Source organism: Lolium rigidum, chromosome 3, assembly GCF_022539505.1.
Source record: "Lolium rigidum isolate FL_2022 chromosome 3, APGP_CSIRO_Lrig_0.1, whole genome shotgun sequence".
Classification (NCBI taxonomy): domain Eukaryota; kingdom Viridiplantae; phylum Streptophyta; class Magnoliopsida; order Poales; family Poaceae; genus Lolium; species Lolium rigidum.
Genome location: NC_061510.1, coordinates 362023240 through 362044511, shown reverse-complemented (window position 1 = coordinate 362044511; position 21272 = coordinate 362023240). Strand labels below are relative to the sequence as shown.

The following is a 21272-nucleotide window of genomic DNA, read 5'->3' as shown; positions in this document are numbered from 1 at the left end:
TTTGGCATAATCCGTAAGTTATTTTTCTTCATTGGACAAATACTAGTTTTAAGAGCCCTTAGTTTTATAAAACCATTTCTCATCGGATGGTGGTGTACATGCTTTGAAACTTTGGATCTACGTATCTGGGCACCGAACCCTTACTTTCTTGTTGTCATCTATGATACGTGGCTTTATGGCATTTGAGTGCATCCTAAATTGCTTCTCCATGAACGGCCTCCACAAAGTGGACGGTTGACACACCTAACTCAAAGGCTAAGTCTTTCAAAGTAGTCCTCCTCGATGATGACACTTGCATGATGGCTTGGGGATCAATACCATCTCTTTTACGCCAGCAATTCAAAGGCTTCTTCTTACAAATATTCTCAATACCAAGAAGCCCATCATACCATACCCGTTGCACAACTAGCAAAGGTACCATCAACCCGGCGACCAGTGCCTTGGTTACACCATCACTCAACACTTCCGGCAAGGTTCTTCGTAGATGGGCTGCATATATTTTTCTTTTGTCCTCATCACTTCCAACGAGGTTCTCCGCAGAAGGGTTGCATATATTTTCCTTTTATCCTCATCACTTTAGGCGAGGTTCTCCGCAGAAGGGCTGCATATATTTTCCTTTTGTCCTCATCACTTCCGGCGAGGTTCTCCGCAAAAGGGAATTAGATCTCCTGGGGAATGCTCCGCACGCCCTTATTTGATATCTATTTTGTTTACACACACAAAAGATGTTGTACTGTTTTCACCAAAAGCACATGTCCGGAATCACAAGAAGACATGAAGCTAGAAAAAAGAGCATGAAGTGATCATGACAGATTTGGGACACTCGCCCCCCACACTGCTCTCAAGTGTGAGTAGTACCTCACCTTGAGAGTCGTCGAGTGGGTCACGGCTCCTCTCCACCCCTCTCCAGCGGCCTTGCAGGCCAGAGTTGGAGAGGGAGGGGAGGCCGGTTTGTATATTACTTTAGATGTAGTAGCAGAGGTTGGCCCAGGTGCCAGTATGGCGTTATGTCGGTGGGGTGGTTTCAGCGGGAGCTAGCGAGCTGCTCCGACTGGAAGATGGTGGTGCTCTGGTTTGTTGCTGAGTTCCGGTGGCCGGAGATGGCGAGGAACGGAGTTCCCCATACATCCATGTCAGTAAAGCTCAAGCGTCGGCCTCCAAATCGCTGAGGTAGCTCCTCGATCTAGAGTTTGGCAGGGAACTGTGAGCGTGCGCGCCGCACGCTGGAAGCTAATTCTGCTGGAGTTCATCAGCGTAGGCCAGGTGTTGTCAGGGCTACCTTTGGCAAATGGAGCCAGCCCAAGCCGACGAGTTCGTTGGCTTTTTTCCCTCTGCGCGAGGATCTTTGATAACCCTAACCCTAAGCACCAATTTCAACACCTAATGTTCCATAGCCGTCTAACCAAGAACCATTGGCCAATTCATAAGAATAAACCTTTCAAATGGAAGATCTAGGGTTTCATAACTTGTGAAGAAAAGCACCAAATCCACAAAATTAATTGGACAAAAAGAGGGAGAATAGGGGAGATTACCTCTTGGATCTAAAGGGAATCGAAATCCACATATCTGAGGGATTTGATGGGCAACTTAAGTGGGGACTCCGAGAGACAGAGACCAGTGGTCGGGAGGTGGAAGAAACAATTCGTTTTGATGCTAAGGACAACCCAGATGCGGGCCTGACTGTTATTTCCGTCGAAGGGGCATGGCTCCATTGCGGGCAGAGCCAAACTACATAGCACGACGCCGTCCGGGCCGGAGCCAAGCTTCCTAGTTGCGGGTTCCACCACAGCCGCTGATTGCCACGTCTACGTGAGCTTAGCGCCGCTGGTCGTGGCGTCGTGGTGGCACGGCGTCGTCGGTGGTGACGGCAAGCTATGGAGCTTGGCTCCGTCTGGTGCGGAGCCAAACAAAAAAATTTAATTCGTAAAATCTTTTCAAGACAGGTTATTTCGTGAGTTGTTACCAAAAATAAGTCAGTTTTGTCAAAATCGACGTGTGTTGCTTTCGTTTCCTTCCATCCCACGGGGACGCGTGGCGTGCATAGGAGGCGGAGGATAACCCGGCTTCCCATGATTATATGTACTTCCTCCATACAGGATTAATGGACAATTAGGCACTTGGAGAAACAAGTTAGACTACAAATTTGGTCAACAAAATATAAGATATATGTCAAAAAATTATACCATTGGATTCGTATTTAAAAAATGTTTCCAATAATATAATTTTTATGTTGTATATCTTATTTTTTATTGACCAAACTAGTAGTTAAACTTATTTTTCGAAGTATATAATTGCCTATTAATCCGGTATGGAGGGAATAGAGAATATAAAGAGCACACTAGTACCGGATCATCTGATCCATCAGCATCCAAAGTAGTCCGAGTAGTAATCAGCACACTGGAGCGTGAACTCTGCAGACTCGCGACGGGAGAGATGAGCAGCACCGCGAATAACCGCTTCCTCCTCCACGATTGGCTCCCGCCCATGGAAGTAGTCCTTGAAAAACTGAGCAATCTTGGGGATCCTGACGCTGCCACCGACAAGGATGATCTCGTCGACGCTCTCCTTGCGGCTCTCCCACTGCTCGGGCGGGGCGGGCCACGTCACCGCCTGTTCCACCGTGCCCACGGCTCTTGCCAACAGATCGCCGTTCAGCTCCTCGAACTGTGCCCTCGTGAGCCGCGCAAAGAAATCCGCGCCGTCGTCCAACACCGATTCCGCCTTCACTACAGCGTCTTCCCGGTGGCTCAACGCCTTCTTGGCGACCTCGCACGCCGCCCACAGCTTCCGGAGCGCGCTCTCGTCCTGCCGGATGTCCCGGTGGTGCTTCTCCTTGATCAGTTCCACAAAGTGGTCGACAACCCTGCCGGTGAGGTCGGCGCCGCCCAGCTGAGCTTCATAGCTTGCGCCCAAATGATGGGCCAGCCCATCCCTATACCTGAACTTGAACCTGGTGGCGTGGGTCGTGCGGCCGCCCATATGGAAGACAAGGATGACCTTGCCGTGGCGCCGCTTCTCGTGAAGGCCGTACGCCGCGGCCGCCGCCACATACTCGCCCACGGACCTTGTGCCGGAGAAGCCGCCGTCCCACCGAGCGTGCGCCATCAGAGAATGCTTCCGATCGGCCGTGAAGTGCACGGGGGCGGTTAGCAGAGCGTTCTTGATCTCGCGGCCCAGGTGCGCCTCCGCCATCTGCTTCAGCTTGGACATGAGGATACCGGCGACTTGCTCGGTTTGGAAATTCCTGGCGTCGCCTCCCTCGGCCTGGATCTGGATTCCAGGCGTTCCATATGGCGTTCTAAAAAGTTTGTACGGCACTAGCTCCATCTCTCTCTTCACCACCGCGTTATGCATCCTGTCAATCAAATCATCCATCCACTCAAACTGCAATACCATCGACGGCCTAACCTTGCCCAAGGAGGAAAGAAACGACTGTACAGGATAATTAATTTAATTACCCTAGGCCCATGAGGCGCTTGAAGCCAGCGACGGCCGTCCCGGGGCTGACGGCGGCGTGCTTCAAGGCGGCCTCGCCGAAGAGTGTGCCGTTGCCGGTGAAGGCGACCCAGGAGGGGATACACAGCTTGTACGAGGTGTCCAGATCCTCGCTGCCTCCATAGCCAGCGATGCACGACTTGGTGTTGCCGATGTAGATGGCCGTAGTGTTGCCCGTTCTAAACGCCGCCGCGCCCCACGACGCTGCAAGACACAAACAATTAAGCGCTCGGCCGATCCGATAAGAAAATGCGATTCATGAGTACAAGAGAGGAAGATAGACACTACAGATGAGCAGTAGAAAAGCCAGGGAGAGGAGATGATTCGCCATGGATTGGAACCCGGATATGGACTGGAGCTTTGGGATCTTTTTACGGCGGGACCGACTTGGCTAGGCCAGGCGGCGGTGGCGGTGGTGGTGGTGGTGGCAGCGGGACATGTCACCGGATCGTCATCGGCCGTTGATCCTGCAACTACCGGTGATGGCAGGACCCCTGTACATGTGACCGCTACATCGACAGTAGCGTTACTAGCGTACGGCTCCTGCCTGTCCACATGTAAAAATTATCCCAGGGAAAGTCCGGTTTTCTTTTGGAAATCCCGGAAAGTGTAATTTTGCTTTCTTGCGTATTAAGAGAAAAATATGATCCTGCCTTGTTTTATTTTCGGAAAGTCTGCACGAGCACTTCATCTCAGATCAAAATTTCAGAACGGAGTGGAAACGAATTCAAAGAGTGATCATGTCTTTCCTATTAAAGAGGAGTCCGTTTGCTTTTTAAAATGTTTGATATGATACCAAACATCTGCACATCTGCACCGTCCGATTAAAGATCCACGACCAAAAATTTCAGCATGTTCGGTATGCAATATTTAAGGAAATATATTGTGTACCAACAACCAAAGGGATTGCTACAAGCACAGAATTTAAGAAAATGGAAAGCATGGTATGCAAAATTTAAGGAAATATATTGTGTACCAACAATCAAGGGTTTGACACAATCACTGAATTTAAGAGGATGAAAAGCACCGTACGCAAGATTGAAGGAAATATATTGTGTACCAATAATCAAGGGATTGCAACAATCACAAAATTTAAGTAAATGGAAAAGACGTAACATCACGCCCTTTCATATTTTCTTTGATCGCCATGCCCTTCCCATGTCACCATGGTCAAGCGAGGTGGCCTGTCGCGTCCTCACCATGCACCTCTGTAATAACCCAGAACATAGGAACAACGAATGGTAGATTTAGAAATGGGATGTGTATTTCATCGCAAAACGAGGGAAATTTTCGTGCCTTATTGCAACTAAACCTAAGAGGGATCGATGTTCTCTCTCAAATGCAATTAGGGTTAGGCATGTTGAGTTATGAATTTTGACATGACCTCTTTTGTATCTTGTTAGATTTTGGGAGTTGATTTCATTTGACAAGTAATAATGAATTGGAAATTTAAGAACATACAATAAGCAAAAGTGAATATAGAAAAAGGAATTCATAATTTAAAGACAACTCATAAATTCAAATGAATTTGAATTTCAAATTGAATTATACATACAACAACTATTTATTAATAGCTATATTACAAACACAATTAAGCTCATAGAGAAACCTTGAGCTTTATTGATATACACACACACACATACATTGTCTTTACAATATTCTGGATACAAGAATTAATGGAAAATAAACAGAAATAAAATGAAGATTACATTATTTGATCCTAAACTAAAAAAAAACCTAGACTAAGGACTTGGAGGATTCTTCTATGGTCATATTCATCTTCAAAACCTGCAAAATAACACAACAACACTAGACAGGGGTTATGTAATCCACAGATATTCAGTTTGGACAGAAACAAGTATCATGTACACTTGTGCATGTCCAAAGACTTGGACAACACAGGATAAGAGCAACAGCAGACCAAACCTGAGCACACACCAGGGGCTCAAGTTTCAGCATATGAACACACACTGCTCATGTGTGCTGTGCAAGCAACAGCAAGGCCATGCACTGGCCTAGTCACTAACCAAGCCAGGCTTGTGTGGCATGGCAAGGAGAGAAGTAGAGATGGTATAAAAGGGCACAAACCCTAGAAACAGGGCATAGTCGACCAGATAAAGATTCACAAGGTAAGCAGAAGAAAGAATAGGCAGTGTTCATCCTGTTCTTGCTCAAGAACATCACAAACCAACACATAAACCAACCAACCACCAAAAATCATGGTGACCTGAGAAGATCAACCAAGAACTGGAGGTGAAGAGCTGTGACCAAACAAACCAGAAGTCTGCATCAACAAAATATTTCATTCTAGGAGCTGGAACAAGGTATACCTAGTTCCTGGAAGGGATCCAGTGGATCCAATCCATAAATTATGCATGACATATGTCATGGGATTGAGCAGATGCTCAATGGGTAGCTCATCACTTGGTTTTCACCAAGGATCACTGGCAGTCTAGAAAGCCACTAAAACTGAAACCATCTAGATACAAGTATTGTGCACAGAAGCTAGAGTTCATGCACAGATGCACACACTAGCAGAACACATGCACATGCAGCACCAGTAGATGAATTACTAGGATTAGCAGCTACCAAGACTACACAGTAAGATCCTAAGCATATAACCATCAGTAAAACCCTAGATATCTTCATAAGCAAGCATATTGGCATTCATATTGATTATGATCCCCAAATATGCAAACCAGATGAGGAACCAACAGATCTAGCCAACTATGTGAGCAACCAGTCAGTAGCAAGGCTACTGAGGTCACAACAGACATAGAATCATCCAAAACAAAGCCAAATAATAAAGCATCACTATCCAATAATGGATTCAGACTCCATTTGCTTTCCAATTAATCATGAAAAGTCAAATCATACACAGCAAGACATTTATTCATTACTGCATAAGCAGTTCATCAAAAATTAAGCCATCCAGGCATGAATACATAACAAATTCATGCAATACTTTTACAGTAGCACCCTGTGAGGCAACACAAGCATATGTCACTGCATCCTAGCTACTGGATCAAGTCCAGAAGGCTATGGAGTGCAGCAGCACATACACACAGAAGCATAAGCATGCTTGAGTAGCAACATCAGTAAGTAAATCATCCACTTAGCCAAAGAATCCATAAGCAACCAAGTCACTGACATTTAATTGATCAAATGGATCAATTAGATCAAGTCAAGCAACACAGAGAGTCTAGCCAACAGAAATTGTTGATCCAATGGATCATTGGAGCATACAGAAGGCACAGAAGCACCTCACAAGCATCACAGGCATCACAAGTGTCACAGTAAGGCATAGCAGTACACCTAGACAAGCAAGCATAGGGCACCAGTAAGCACAAGCAAGATCATAATCATGTACAGCATGGCATAGCAATTCATGGCATGATAGAAGCAGTAAACAAGCAACACAAGGCATGAACAGCAAGCATCACACACTGGACAGTAACCAAAGCTTGGTGAATTGGCCAGGACTTGTAGAGAAGAAGCATAGGATGATAGGCAGCAACAGCAAAGCCCTGTATGATCATTGGATCATTAGGTAGCTTGAGAGCAAGAGGTAGAAGAAGCACAGAGGCATGGGAGGCGCACAGACATGGCGTTGAGAAGGAGGAGGAGAAGGAGAAGCTTACCCGCGCCTGGAGGCAGAAGCTATGGCATGGCGAGGCAGTGCCCGCGCGGCCATAACAGCTGCAAAGCCAGGGTAGACGCCGACGTTACACCGACGAACCTCACGAACAACACCGCACGCAGAGACGACGGCACAGGCGATGCGAGCACAACACCCGCGCCAGGTCAGTCCCAGGCACACGCGCACGACGACGCCGAGGGTGCCAGCTCGTCGGAGATAGCCAATCCCCAGAGACGATTCTCCACGAGATCCAGAGAGGTGGCGATCTGCCAGAGGAGGAAGAGATCGACGGAACCACGCGGACGGATCGATAGATCGTCGCGCGGCGGTTCAGGTGGTATCGGCGGCGAGGTCAGGAGAGCTCGGAGATGGCCGGAGCACGGCGGCGGCCATGGCGGCGACACGGTCGCCACGCGAGTCGCCTGAGAGCTAGGGTTAGGACACGAGCGAGAGAGAGAGAGGAGTGGGTGGGCCGAATCGGTCGGTCTCCACCAGGAGAGGGTTTGGCTCGGCCAAATGGGCCGACCCAAACGGGCCCATTTCTCAAATTTAGTTGGGCCAGGGTTATTTTGGTAATTTCACTTTTAAATAACCCTGAATTTTACAAAATTCCAAACAAATTATTTGAAACTCTAAAAAAAACCAAGAAAAATAAGATTTATGAATCATAAATTACTCTTATCAAGAATGAAATAAGAAATGGAATTTAGGAAACAAATTCAAATTTTGGAATTTTATGAATTTAAATTAAAACTTGGAATTCTAAATTATTATTTCCTTGTATTTAAAAATCAAGGAAAAAAATTTCAAATGAGTTTAAATATTTGTTTTCAAATATTTAAAAATGAAATTCTATATTCCAAGTCATTTCTTTTAAAAAGAAAGTATTTTCCAAAGGAAAATATTCTATTACTCTTATTTCAGAAATATAGAGAAAATTCTATTATTTCAAAGAAAGTTTGAAACAAATATTTTCAAAAAGAAAAATTGCATTACTTTTAAAGGTATTCCTTTATGAAATATAAAGTGTTTGCATAATTAAGAGTAATTACAAGTTACTGCCAAAGGCACAAATCTTAACTCAACCCTAAATCTTAATAAAATATGGGGGTCAGGGATTCAACATAAAATAATACATCCATGCATGCATTATCTGGATTTTATAACATTGTCTTTACCGGACAATGATGCTTCTTTACAGAACCCGAGGTCCGGGTTCCATTCAACGCATCGAACTGCATTACCTCTCAGTTCACAGGCAAGTTCACCCTTGCTCATGTCAATTTGAGTATTTTCTATCAATTTAATGCAAAGCTTTATACTTATCACTCCTGCATTGAAAATGAAATGTTACTTTTCCAATTATGAATATGACTATGTGGCTGGCAATGGAACTATGGTATGTGTTGATTGGTGGAGGTTCCATTGCAAGGGTACTATTCATCTAGGACTAAGTACCAATGCCGTCCAGTGATTCTAGCGCCGTACATATCGCGTTGACCATAAGATATATAATGGCTCTGGGGAAGCCATCTGTATCTTTTCCCTCCTGCACGCCAACGGACTTGATAGAGCCTGGCGGGGTGTTGGAGATAACACTGCCGTAGGTTGAGAAATCCTTTAAAATCCCCATCCGTGTGAATGAGAGGCTCTACCGTCTATGAGGGATTGTCCATAGTACACCGGGGGTAAAGCCGTATGATCGGGAGATGTCTACCAGGGGTGTACGGATGGACAAAAGGGTGGGTTTGCAGGGTCGCGGAGAAGGAGGTGTGTGGGCTTGGATCTTCTTTCCTGGCCTCACACCACGGAAGTGTGAACGGGGGCAAGTCCCTGCGGTTGGCAAAAAGGATGAGATCTCTTATGGGAAAAGTAACGCACCTCTGCAGAGTGTATCAAATTGTGGCTGTCACTCCTTGTTCCGGGAAGGGAACTGCGAACGCGGCAGGAAAGGAACTCCGTGAAGTTCTAGTCAACCAGTGAAGACTGACGGGCATAGTTTTCAGAATAAAATAAACCTTTTGAAGAAATGTTTTCGAAACATGCATTGACCTAAGATTTTCTGATCGAGGGTCGTAGCTAGTGCATCAAACACCTTTTACTCTTTTGAACTTGCTGAGTACCCCCGTACTCACTTTCTTTCGACACCCTTGCTAGACTGTGATCCTGAAGTGGAGGCAATCACCGAGGTGCCACCGGAAGGAGACTGCGAACTGGTCTACGAGGAACCCGACTTGACCGGAGGGGTGGAAGGCGTAGACTATGGGATAGTCTATGGAGCAGACAACACCGAAGCAGAGGAGTAGTAGTTGTTATAGTTAGCTTAGAGCCGAGCAGCGTAGTGGCATACTTAAATAAGTTGCTGAGCTCTCTTTTATATCCTTGTTGGTTTGTAACAGTACTTAAGTAATAGTAGGGTGTTCTCATCGGATCTGTGAGAATGCCAACTTGTTAAGACCATGATTGTAATATATTATCAAGTGTTATGAGCTGCAATGTTTCTGTTGTACCACTCTGAGGGATGTGATATTTGTGAAGAAGTTCCTTCATGAAGATCATATCAACGACTTGTATACTACAACATGCAGTGGTATGCTGGGTCACCGCAACCTCGCCGTCACTGCTCTGCCAGATGGGGGGGGGGGAGACGCCGTCTCCGCTGCATGAACAAATGGCGACGCTCACTATCCCCACCGGAGACCCGCCCGTTGCGCGGGGACATCGAGAACCTTCACAATGCCTTAAAAGGTTCGGTCAGCGGCCTCCTGTCCATACTCTGTTTCGCCACGGCTGACATGATTCACTAGGTTATTCTCATAATTATTGTTCGCAGCAGGGAACGAACGATCATCTCCATCTTGGCCCACAGAGACGTGGCTCGCAGCGGCGTGCCATCTACACCACTTATGCCGAGGCCTACATAGAAGAGCTTCTCAACACCCTCACTAACAAGATCCACGACAAATTTGTGAAACATGATCCAGAAAAAAGGTAAGTGTCGATCAGCGAGCGCCGTGTATAATACATACATCCTGATCAGCGTTATCGGTCTTCCATGTTTGTCTGATCTCCTTTACCCAAACCAAGTGTATAATACATACATCATGATCTGCGTTATCGATCTTCCATGTTTGTCTGAACTCCTTTACCCAAACCAATCGATATGGCCACCAACTCTTGCGTCATCGTTTAGAACTATGTAGAGATCAGCCATTGTAGCTTTTTTTTGCAAGATATTAGTAATGTCCTACTATCATTGTTGGTATCATTATGTGGGGTAATGTCACTTACGCAAGTGAAAAGCAAATTAATGGCCTGCAAAAACACAGGGTCATTCGTGCATGTTTTCGTGGAAGTATTATTTCCCGTTTTTATATCGTATCCCAACTAGGAGCTTAGTATCATGTTTATCTGCGGTGTTTCTATCGCACCCAAGGTGTCAGAAGTCTTGGGTTAATTGACTGCAAGATTGAAATGGAAAATGATGAATATAAATAATGGAATTTTGAGAATTGAAAGTTTAATAAAGTAAAGTGCATAAAAGCAAACAACTATTAAAGAGTAAAGTGAGTTTCTGCAGATGAAAAAGTAGTACATTACTTAGAAGTTATAAAGTCACTCTCCCAGATTACTAGAGGCATGAACCTACTATCGAGCATAAATACCCCCTCTTGGAGTCACAAGTGTCCACTTGGATAGAGTTTCTACTAGCAACGGAGAGCATGCAAGATCAAAAATAACATATGACATGAATATATAATCAATCTTAACATATTACTCAACATTCATCGGATCCCAGCAAACCAAACATAGAGGATTACATAAAGATGATCTTGATCATGTAGGGCAGCTCACAAAATCGATACATGAAGCACAAAGTGGAGAAGACAACCATCTAGCTACTGCTATGGACCTATAGTCCAGGGATGAACTACTCACGCATCACTTCGGAGGCGGGCATGACGATGTAGACGCCTCCGGCGATGATTTCCCCCTCCGGCAGGGTGCCGAGAAGAGCTCCAGAACCCCCCGAGATGGGTTCGGCGATGGCGGCCGCGACGGAACTTTTTGTGGATGGAGGCTCGGGTATCCAGGGTTTTCCCGAGAAGATGTATAAATAGGCGGAGGATTCAGATCGGTGGGGTGCCTGTGGGCCCCACACCTACCCTAGGCGCGGGCTAGCCCTAGGCCGCGCCTAGGGGTGGTGTGGCCGCCCTGTGGCACCTCTTCGTCCCCCCTCCAGACTTCATCTTTGTTTCGGTAAAATATTGACTTCGACTTTTGTTTCGTCCAATTCCGAGAATATTTCCTGTACAACTTTTCTGAAATACAAAAAACAGCTGAAAACAGGGAACTGACACTATGGCATCTTGCTAATAGGTTAGTGCCAAAAATCATGTAAAAATGCAATGAAGTGTAAACAAAACACATATGAATTGGTGTAAAACAAGCATGGAGCATCAAACATTATAGATACGTTTGAGACGTATCAGCATCCCCAAGCTTAACTCCTTCTCGTCCTCGAGTAGGTAAGTGATAACAAAAATAATTTTTGAGATGACATGAAGCCAACACAATCTTGATAAGCATGTAAAGCATTGTGAGCTGGGATCTAAGTACTCTAACATAGGTATAATAGATATGATTCAGTTGAGAACTTAGCAACTATGTTATAACATGAAGAGTAACTCAAACAAAGGATCATGAATAATAGTGCATCAAAAGCAGCTGTGTGTTCATGATCATAGAGTAAACATAATCAAATGGTACTCAACATGTCCTTATGGAATATAAAAACATAAATGCAAGGACACCTTCAAAGTTTAAGAGGTGACTAGATACAAGTAATTTAAGAGCAAGCAATAGCACAATCATGAATCAATCAATAATAATTTTGTGACTATGCACATTGCACTAAGAATGAAAACTATGCTCTCTCAATCGGTGCATAAATTAGAAGATGGAGACTCAACATGAAAGTAAAAGAAAGGCCCTTCGCAGAGGGAAGCAGGGATTACCCATGTGCTAGAGATTTTTATTTTGAAATCAATAGGAGTGTTGAAAATATTTATTTTGAGAGGTGCTACTTATGTTAACGGTAGTGATAAATATTATGACTTATGCATAATTACTTCCTATAAGTTTGCTTGCCTCATCATAATATACCAATAGTGCTCACACCTTGTCCTAATTAGCTTGGACTTCCATGGATTTTCATCGCATACATATGTTTTAACCAAGTGTCACAAAGGGGTACCTCCTTGCCTCCTGTACAAAGGTCCTTAGGAGATGGATCTCATCATTTTTGATGAATCTCAACTTTTTTGGACATCCATACCGGGAAAGTAAGGACAACAAATATTTGGACTTTTTCCCAGCTGAAACTTCCACCATGTGAACATGGCTTTAGTTGGCGGCCCAATATTCCTCTCTAACAATATGCATACTCAAATGTTTGCAACTCATGGTAAATATCCCTTACTTCAAACAAGATGAGCATGCATAGTAATTCACATGATATTCAACAAAAGCAAAATGATGGTGTTCCCCATGATAGCATGGTTATCACACAACAGGCAACTTATAAGAACTAAAAATGCATAAAACATAGTACTTGCCACAATAGTTTTTAGACTACTTTCCCATGAGCTATAATTTACACAAAACAGGTGATTAATTTTTGAAGGTTTAAAGGTAGCACACAAGCAATTTACTTTGGAGTGGCAGTGAAATACCACATATAGGTAGATATGGTGGACACAATTGGCACTTTCGTTTTTGGTGGTTGGATGCACGAGTAGAGCTCATACTCAGTACAGGTGAAGGCTAGCAAAAAGACTGGAAGCGACCAACTAAGAGAGCAGTAACGGCCATAATCATGCATAGCGACAAAACATTATCAATCAAAGCATAAAGTGATATTACAAATCAAATACTAAATGATCATAGAGGCTTTATTTGACTGGTTATAGTCATAACATGTTATAAGCATGCGCCAAGTCAACCCAATAAAGCATCAAAGGAGAATACCACAATACTATGCTTTTATGATAGAAACAACACATGATTCTTTCAATGACACATTATGCACTCTCAGCCATTTGAAATAAGTCATGCTAAAACAATAAATACTAATCATATGACAAGAATAACATCCAATATGACATGCCAAAGTCTATGCCACAGTCTAGATCAGCTTCCATTTGCATCACTATAGTCATGGAATATTTTACTCGTATCCAACACCAATCAACTTATTTGAAATAACTCTCAGAGATGAAATACAATATGGACCAGAGAGATAATCATACATAAATAAAAAATACTAACATGGTCTGAACAAAATTTGAGTGAAAGAACAAGAGCTAAACGCACTACCAGAAAACTAGAACACTCGCAGAACAGTAACAACGAAAACTAGAGCGTTATACGCAATTAAAAATGAGCGGGTCTTTCTCCAAAACAAATGTGCCGGGATCCAACATATGCTACATAAAACAAAACAAAAATAAAGATGTCCAAGATCAACACATAGCGTATGAAGCAATAAAAATATAGCGTATAGAGAGATGACTTGTTGCTTTGTTGATGAAGTGGGGATGCCTTGGGCATCCCCAAGCTTTGATGCTTGTACCTCTTGAATATGTCTTGGGATGAAGGGGAATCCCCAATCTTGAGTTTTTGTTCATTCTTTATCTCTTCACATCATTCTTCTCTCCCTACACTTGAAAACTTCCTTCATACAAAAACTTCGCACAATTCTTCATTAGCAGCATTAGTACAATCAAAATAAACAAATCCACTTGTGCTCAGTACTAACATATATCAAACATCTATTAAATCATAAGCTACTATAGCAACCTTTAAAAAATCTCTTTGATCAAAAGAACTCAAAACTAAAGAGATTTAAGAGGCGAACGCAAATAGTTCAGAAATCTGTCAAAACAGAACATCAGGTAAAGATTGAAATTTCCAAAAATGCTCTGTTGCTTATTTAGAAAAGTGGTCAACTAACGAAAGTTAGATATTAACCTGGGGCATATGCATTAAAAAATGACAGTTCAAAATTACACTCTGGATATTTTTACAAATTTTATGGTAACAACATAGAATCTGTTTTCAGGACAGCAACTTCCCCAAACATTACTCTCTTCCTATTAGAGGCTATTCTTGGCACAAACACGAAATAAAAATGGTAAGGATAGGTCATTACAGTAGTAAAACTTCCAAGACTCAACCAAAAGAAAAATTACTCAAATAAATATGGGTTATCTCTCATAAGCGTTTTTCTTTAACGCCTTCCAGCTAGGCGCAGTAAAAATGCGAGTATCAAGTATTATCAAGTGAAGAAACATCAACATCATAATTTGTTCTAATGATAGTCATAAGATGACTTCTTTCTCTTTCTAGGGAAGTGTTCCATACCTTTCTTGAGTGGGAATTGATATTTAATAATCCCATCTCTCATATCAATAGCAGCACCAACTGTTCTAAGAAACGGTCTTCCCAATATAATCGGACAAGAAGCATTGCATTCAATATCCAAAACAACAAAATCAACGGGGACCAGGTTATTGTTAAACATAATAAGAACATTATCAACTTTTCCCAAAGGTTTCTTTGCAGCAATATCAACAAGACATCCAAATAACATTTTTCCAACGGTGGCAATTCATGCATATCAAAGATTTTTCTAGACATAACAGAAATAGTTGCACCAAGATCACATAAAGCATTGCAATCAAAACCATCTATTTTCATCTTAATGATGGGATCCCAGCCATCTTCGAACATTTTAGGAATAGACGCTTCACGTTTTAATTTGTCCTCTCTCATTTGCATAAAAGCATTTGTCATGTGCTTTGTAAAAGCCATATTTATAGCACTAGCATTAGGACTTCTAGCAAGATTTTGTAAGAAATTAATTACTTCAGAGATATTGCAATCATCAAAATCAAACTCATTTTTATCAAAGGTAAAAGGAATCTTGTCTCCCATACTCCAAAAAATTTCAGCACACTTATCAGGAGCAGTTTCAGTGGTTTTAGGCAATTTTGTAGAAGGAGCGGACTTTTCCAACACCATTTACTTTTTTATCAATAGTAGGAGAGTGGATAACATTTGAAACTTCATTACTATTGGTGGTGGTGATGGTATAAACTTTAGTCAAATTATTATTTCTAGCAATTTCATCTTCTTTTTCCCACCTAGCATGCAATTCCGCAAACATCCTAACATTTTCATCAATTCTAACTTGAATGGCATTCAAAGTTTTACTTTCTTTAACATCATGAGGTAAAACTTTTAATTTAATAAAATCAACATCATGAGCAAGGCTATCAACTTTAGAAGCAAGAATATCAATTTTTCCAACCTTTTCCTCAACAGTTTTATTGGAAGTAGTTTGTTTACTAATAAATTCCTTAATTTAGCATTACTTCAAGATCAGAGGGTGCACTCTTATTGTTGCTGTAGGAATTACCATAAGAGTTGCCATAAGCATTACCATTAGAAGGATATGGCCTATAATTGTTGCTACCAAAATTATTCCTATAAGCATTGTTGTTGAAATTGTTGTTTTTAATGAAATTCACATCAACATGTTCTTCTTGAGCAACCAAAGAAGCTAACGGAATCTTATTTGGATCAACATGTTTTTTACTATTAACAAGTATAGATATAATAGTATCAATTTTATCACTCAAGGAGGAGAATTCTTCGATAGAATTTACCTTCTTACCTTGTGGAGTTATCTCGGTGTGCCATTCAGAATAATTTAACATCATATCATCAAGTAATTTAGTTGCAGCCCCCAAAGTAATGGACATAAAGGTAACTCCAGCAGCTGAATCCAGGAGATTTCTTGAAGGAATATTTAGTCCTGCATAAAAATTCGGATGATCATCCAAGCAGTCAGTCCATGAGTGGGACAATTCTTTACCAAACATTTCATTCTCTCCCAAGCTTGAGCAACATGTTCATTATTAAATTGTCTAAATTTCATTATGTCACTTCTTAAAGATATAATCTTAGCAGGAGGATAATATTTTCCAATAAAAGCATCTTTGCATTTAACCCAAGAATCAATACTATTTCTAGGCAAAGATAGCAACCAATCTTTAGCTCTACCTCTCAATGTGAAAGGAAATAGTTTCAGTGTAATAATGTCACCATCTATATCTTTATACTTTTGCATCTCACAAAGTTCAACAAAATTATTAAGGTGAGAAGCGGCATCTTCAGTACTAATACCAGAAAATTGCTCTTTCATGACAAGATTTAGCAAAGCAGGTTTAATTTCATAGAAGACTGCTTCGGGAGCAGGTGGAACAATAGGTGTACAAATAAAATCATTATTGTTGGTGCTAGTAAAGTCACACAACTTAGTATTTTCAGCGGAACCCATTTTAGCAAAAGCAACCGAAATAAAAGCTATAATAGTAACTAATTTTTTGTGTTTTAGATATAAAGACAACTATAAAAGTAAACTATTTTTTTTGTGTTTTTGATATAATGAAAGCAAACAAAACAAAATAAAGAAACTAAGAAAACTATAACAAAGTAAAGAGATTGGAGATGAGAGACTCCCCTTGCAGAAATCCTCTTTCTCCCCGGCAACGGCGCCAGAAAATAAGCTTGATGGCGTGTACTTGATGTATGCGGACACGCTGCTGGGGAACCCCAAGAGGAAGGTGTGATGAACAAAACAGCAAGTTTTCCCTTAGTACGAAACCAAGGTTTAATCGACCAGTAGAAGAAAGGCGTGACTTCTGAAGTTGTTGATGGCTGACTAGTGGCAGGGCGCGCTATTGGCGTCAACAATAACGTGGAACCTGCTCACAACACAACCAAATTACTTTGCCCCAACTTACAGTGAGGTTGTCAATCTCAACGGTTTGCTGAACACCAAGGATTAGACGTATCGAATAGAAGGAAATGTTTGCAGAAAGTAAACAGAACAGGATTGCAGTTGAATTTATCAGTAAAGGAAATAGGACCGGGGTCCACAGGTCACTAGAGGTGTCTCTCCATAAATAAATAGCATGTTGGGTGAACAAATTACAGCTGGCCAATTGACAGAATATCAATCGATACATGACAAGATGATTACTATGATAATTTGGTATTGGGCATTACAACATAATACATGGACCATAATTCAATCGCGTCTATGACTAATAATCCGCCTTCAGGTTAGCGTCCGCACCCCTTCCAGTATAACGTTACAAGCAACAGACAATCACATTAAGCAATATGTGTAAAGTAAACAATATAGTTACCCTCGGATAAAAAATTGTTGGGTTATCCCTACTAGAAACAGCACATCTACAACCTTAGAAGTTATAAAGTCGAACTCCCAGATTACTAGAGGCATGAACCTACTATCGAGCATAAATTTCCCCTCTTGCGGTCACAAGTGTCCACTTGGCCAGAGTTTCTACTAGCAACGGAGAGCATGCAAGATCACAAATAACATATGACATAATATATAATCAATATTAACATAGTATTCAACATTCATCGGATCCCGGCAAATAGAACATAGATGATTACATAAAAATGATCTTGATCATGTAGGGCAGCTCACAAGATCGATACATGAAGCACAAAGTGGAGAAGACAAACATCTAGCTACTGCTATGGACCCATAGTCCAGGGATGAACTACTCACGCATCACTTCGGAAGCGGGCATGTCGATGTAGATGCCTCCAGCGATGATTTCCTTCTCCGGCAGGGTGCCGGGAAGAGCTTCAGAACCCCCCGAGATGGTTTCGGCAATGGCGGCCGCGACGGAACTTTTCGTGGATGGAGGCGTAGGTATCCAGGGTTTTCTCAAGAATATGTATAAATAGGCGGAGGATTCAGGTCGATGGGGCGCCTGTGGGCCCCACACCTACCCTAGGCTCGGGCCAGCCCTAGGCCGCGCCTAGGGGTGGTTTGGCCGAACCTGTGGCGCCTCTTCATCCCCCCTCCGGACTTCGTCTTCGTTTCGGTAAAATATTAACTTCGGCTTTTGTTTCGTCCAATTCCGAGAATATTTTCTGTACAACTTTTCTGAAATACAAAAACAACAGAAAACAGGAAACTGGCATTGTGGCATCTTGTTAATAGGTTAGTGCCAAAAATCATGTAAAAGTGCAACGAAGTGTAAACAAAACACATATGAATTGGTGCAAAACAAGCAGGGATCATAAAAAATTATAGATACGTTTGAGACGTGTCAGCCGTGTCACTCGGGGGTCGTCGACTCACTAGCAAACTAGTTCATGTCTATGATCGAGTTCTTCAGATCATGTTACCTAGGTCCTTAAATTAGATAACAACATTAGGTGCACATATACATTCATTCTCATACATAATCATCTTAATCATAATTTCACAAATATATGGAATAAAATAGGCACAACAAATCTCACCAATCCCCTACATGTCCCACGCTTATGGGATCTACACACACATGAGAGGAGAAAAGCACAATGGTATCATAGCAATGTAAATGGAGTTCATCTCGATATTACCTTAGCAAGCCAGAATAGTTGAATATCAAATCAAATACAAACCGAGATGGAATAGAGGTTTTAATCCCTAATCTTACAAGTATGAATCTCTCTCTCTCTCTCAGTACAAGTGGGGTGTGATGGATGAGTGGATGTTCTTGAGGGGGTAGATCTTCGTAGGAGTCGGTTGTGGTCTTCTCCTTTTTTCCGATCTGATCTCCTCTGTTCTGGTGCAAATGGTGGCTGCTGCGTTGTGTTTATTTTGTGTGTCCTGTTACGAAAGAGGATTGTATTCATATGAGGAAGGCGGCGGCACATGGTACGGGCATGTGGTACGGTTGGCCCCGGTACGGGGTGCCCGCTAAACACACTGCTGCGCAGGATTGATTGGCGTCAAAAGGAAACCTTCATATTTCGTTGCAATCAGCTCATAAATGCCCTGGGATCGTCCATAAGTGACGGTTTCCTGAAATACATAATTCAAAACAAGGTTTTGCCTAGATTGCGACATTAACATTAGTTGAAACACAAAATCCAATGAAAACCCAATAAAACAAAGTGATAGATAGTGAAGAATCCGTATAAAAACATCAATATTTAGAGCTATCAACATCCCCAAGCTTAGCTGTTACTCGTCCTCGAGTGACAAAGTGATATAAGAACAGTAGTGAGAAATAAAATGGAGTAGAAGATCTCACAAGTCCGAAGTGGTATCAAATTCATCTTCAAAAACCTTGCAACTTCAAATATGATCATAAGATATTTAAATGGTTGCACCTAATGTCGCGTCCTAACCACGTGTAGCTTGCCAATCAAAAAAAAAATCCAAACCCATGGATAGTGTCAAGAGTTTGGCTAGGCTCACGAATACATTGTTTTGGCACCTCTCTTTTTATTGAGATATTTTGAGCAATGGATGCTTTGGTCAAATTAAGAGTGCTTTTTTGTAAGTCAAAACAGAATTAAACTTAGAGAAAATCATTGACCTCCACATCAAGAATCATGACCTTCTAACACCCAATCTTTTCATTGTTTTTGAAGAACTTCTACCCCTTGGTGATGAGCACATGCCAAACTTTTATCGAAACTTGAATGAATTTCATAAATTCTCATAGATAATTGTAAAACTACGGTTATATCCATCCCCATGAATCTAATATTTTTGCCCACCGATAGCATGTAGCATGCTCCCCATGCCTTCAACTCAATAACTGAATATCAGGACCATTCATCCGCAGATCATTCGTTTGCCAGAGGAGTTGTTAGTCTCATGGGCATGGATATAACTGCTAAACTTTGCTGGATTTTTTTATTGCCGGAAGTAAAAGCACAAATTTGGTATTAAACTCACACGCCACAAAGTGTCCATTCCTTCGTGTTCCTGAAATTTGCTGCAAGGCGTGTTTCGCCTCTTGGACATCTTCATTAGTAGTATCGAGCTCCCCATCAGTGGAGACCCGAAGCAACCACAAAATTCCTCAAAAGTGAGGGCATGCAATTCTGGGTTCAGTCGAAAACTTACAGTGGTCCTTCGATCGAGGACGGCGAGGTCGTCATGGAAGGACAAGATGAACTCCAAAGTGGCACGCTTGTAGGTGTCCTGGTTTAGAGATGCAAAGAACTTCATGCCGGCATTGCGCACCAGCAGGTCGAAGTCGCTGCTGAGGCTTTGGCGGGAGATGAATTTGGAGTCGGGCCACTTCGTCGGGAGCACCTTGCTTTCTGCCAAACGCTTGTACTCCTTGTCGAGTTCGCTCTGGAGACCGTCCCTCTTCCTACGCGGATTCTTGCGTGGGTTGGGGTGGCTGCTCGAGCCACTAGCACCACCGGTCGCGTTCTTGCGGAACATACCTCCAATATTCATGGTACTGAAAAAATTTCATAGCAAAAGTATAGGCAATAGGTTTCTATGATGTAGTACAATCATTATAGGCATAAAGTTTGAATTCAAACGTGTAGAATCAACAAGAAATTTCAAAAAGTATGAACTCATCTAGGTGCCCATATGAGAGATTCAACCGTTCATTGCTACAAATAATAAATGGATCTGGCAAGAAACGTACCGATGTGAAGATTCCCCAACTCAAACGAACGAAATTGGCGAAGAATCGGAGATTCAAGGGGATTAAGGTTTGAGTTTTTGAGATAAAGAGAGAATAAAATGGCTGGCTTCAGGGTTACCTACCAGCCGCCGTCGTCTTCACGAGGCTGAACCCTCCGTACAGGCGCGCGGTACGGGGCAAACCCGTTCGTACCGATGGTCGCCACCATTTGATACGTCGGTTGGGGATGAGATTACAAACCTGTATCTGCTACGAGCGGGCGGTATGGTCGTATGCCCCGTACTGGTTTCGTCGATAATTGAAGTTCCGAAGCTGAAGTTGGTATGGCCAGGTGGTACGGGCAGATCCCGCGGTACCACTGTCCGCTAAAGTTACAGATGGTTTCGTCAATCTTGTGAGAAGACTCAACTTTTCGGTACGGTCATGCTATACAAACGCGTCCCACCATAGCTGTGGTCGTTATTTCTCCTTGATATTGCTTTCAGCTTCCCTTCCCCTTTTAACTATGATTTTAGTCTTTTTCATCGAAAATTTCTGTAGAACATCAAAAATAAGCAGATTTTATTAGCGACAAC

The 21272-nt window shown here is 42.4% G+C and overlaps 1 protein-coding gene across 1 annotated transcript; it reads right to left on the bottom strand.

The window, feature by feature from the left end:
- Positions 1 to 2361: 2361 nt before the first annotated feature.
- Positions 2362 to 20498, bottom strand: LOC124697315 (heat shock 70 kDa protein BIP1-like). The gene is made up of 4 exons (XM_047229924.1): positions 20157 to 20498; positions 19040 to 19100; positions 3459 to 3699; positions 2362 to 3355 (listed from the first exon to the last, which is right to left on the bottom strand). The coding sequence occupies exons 1-4, from the start codon at positions 20496 to 20498 to the stop codon at positions 2362 to 2364; spliced, it is 1638 nt and encodes a 545-aa protein (XP_047085880.1).
- Positions 20499 to 21272: the final 774 nt, after the last annotated feature.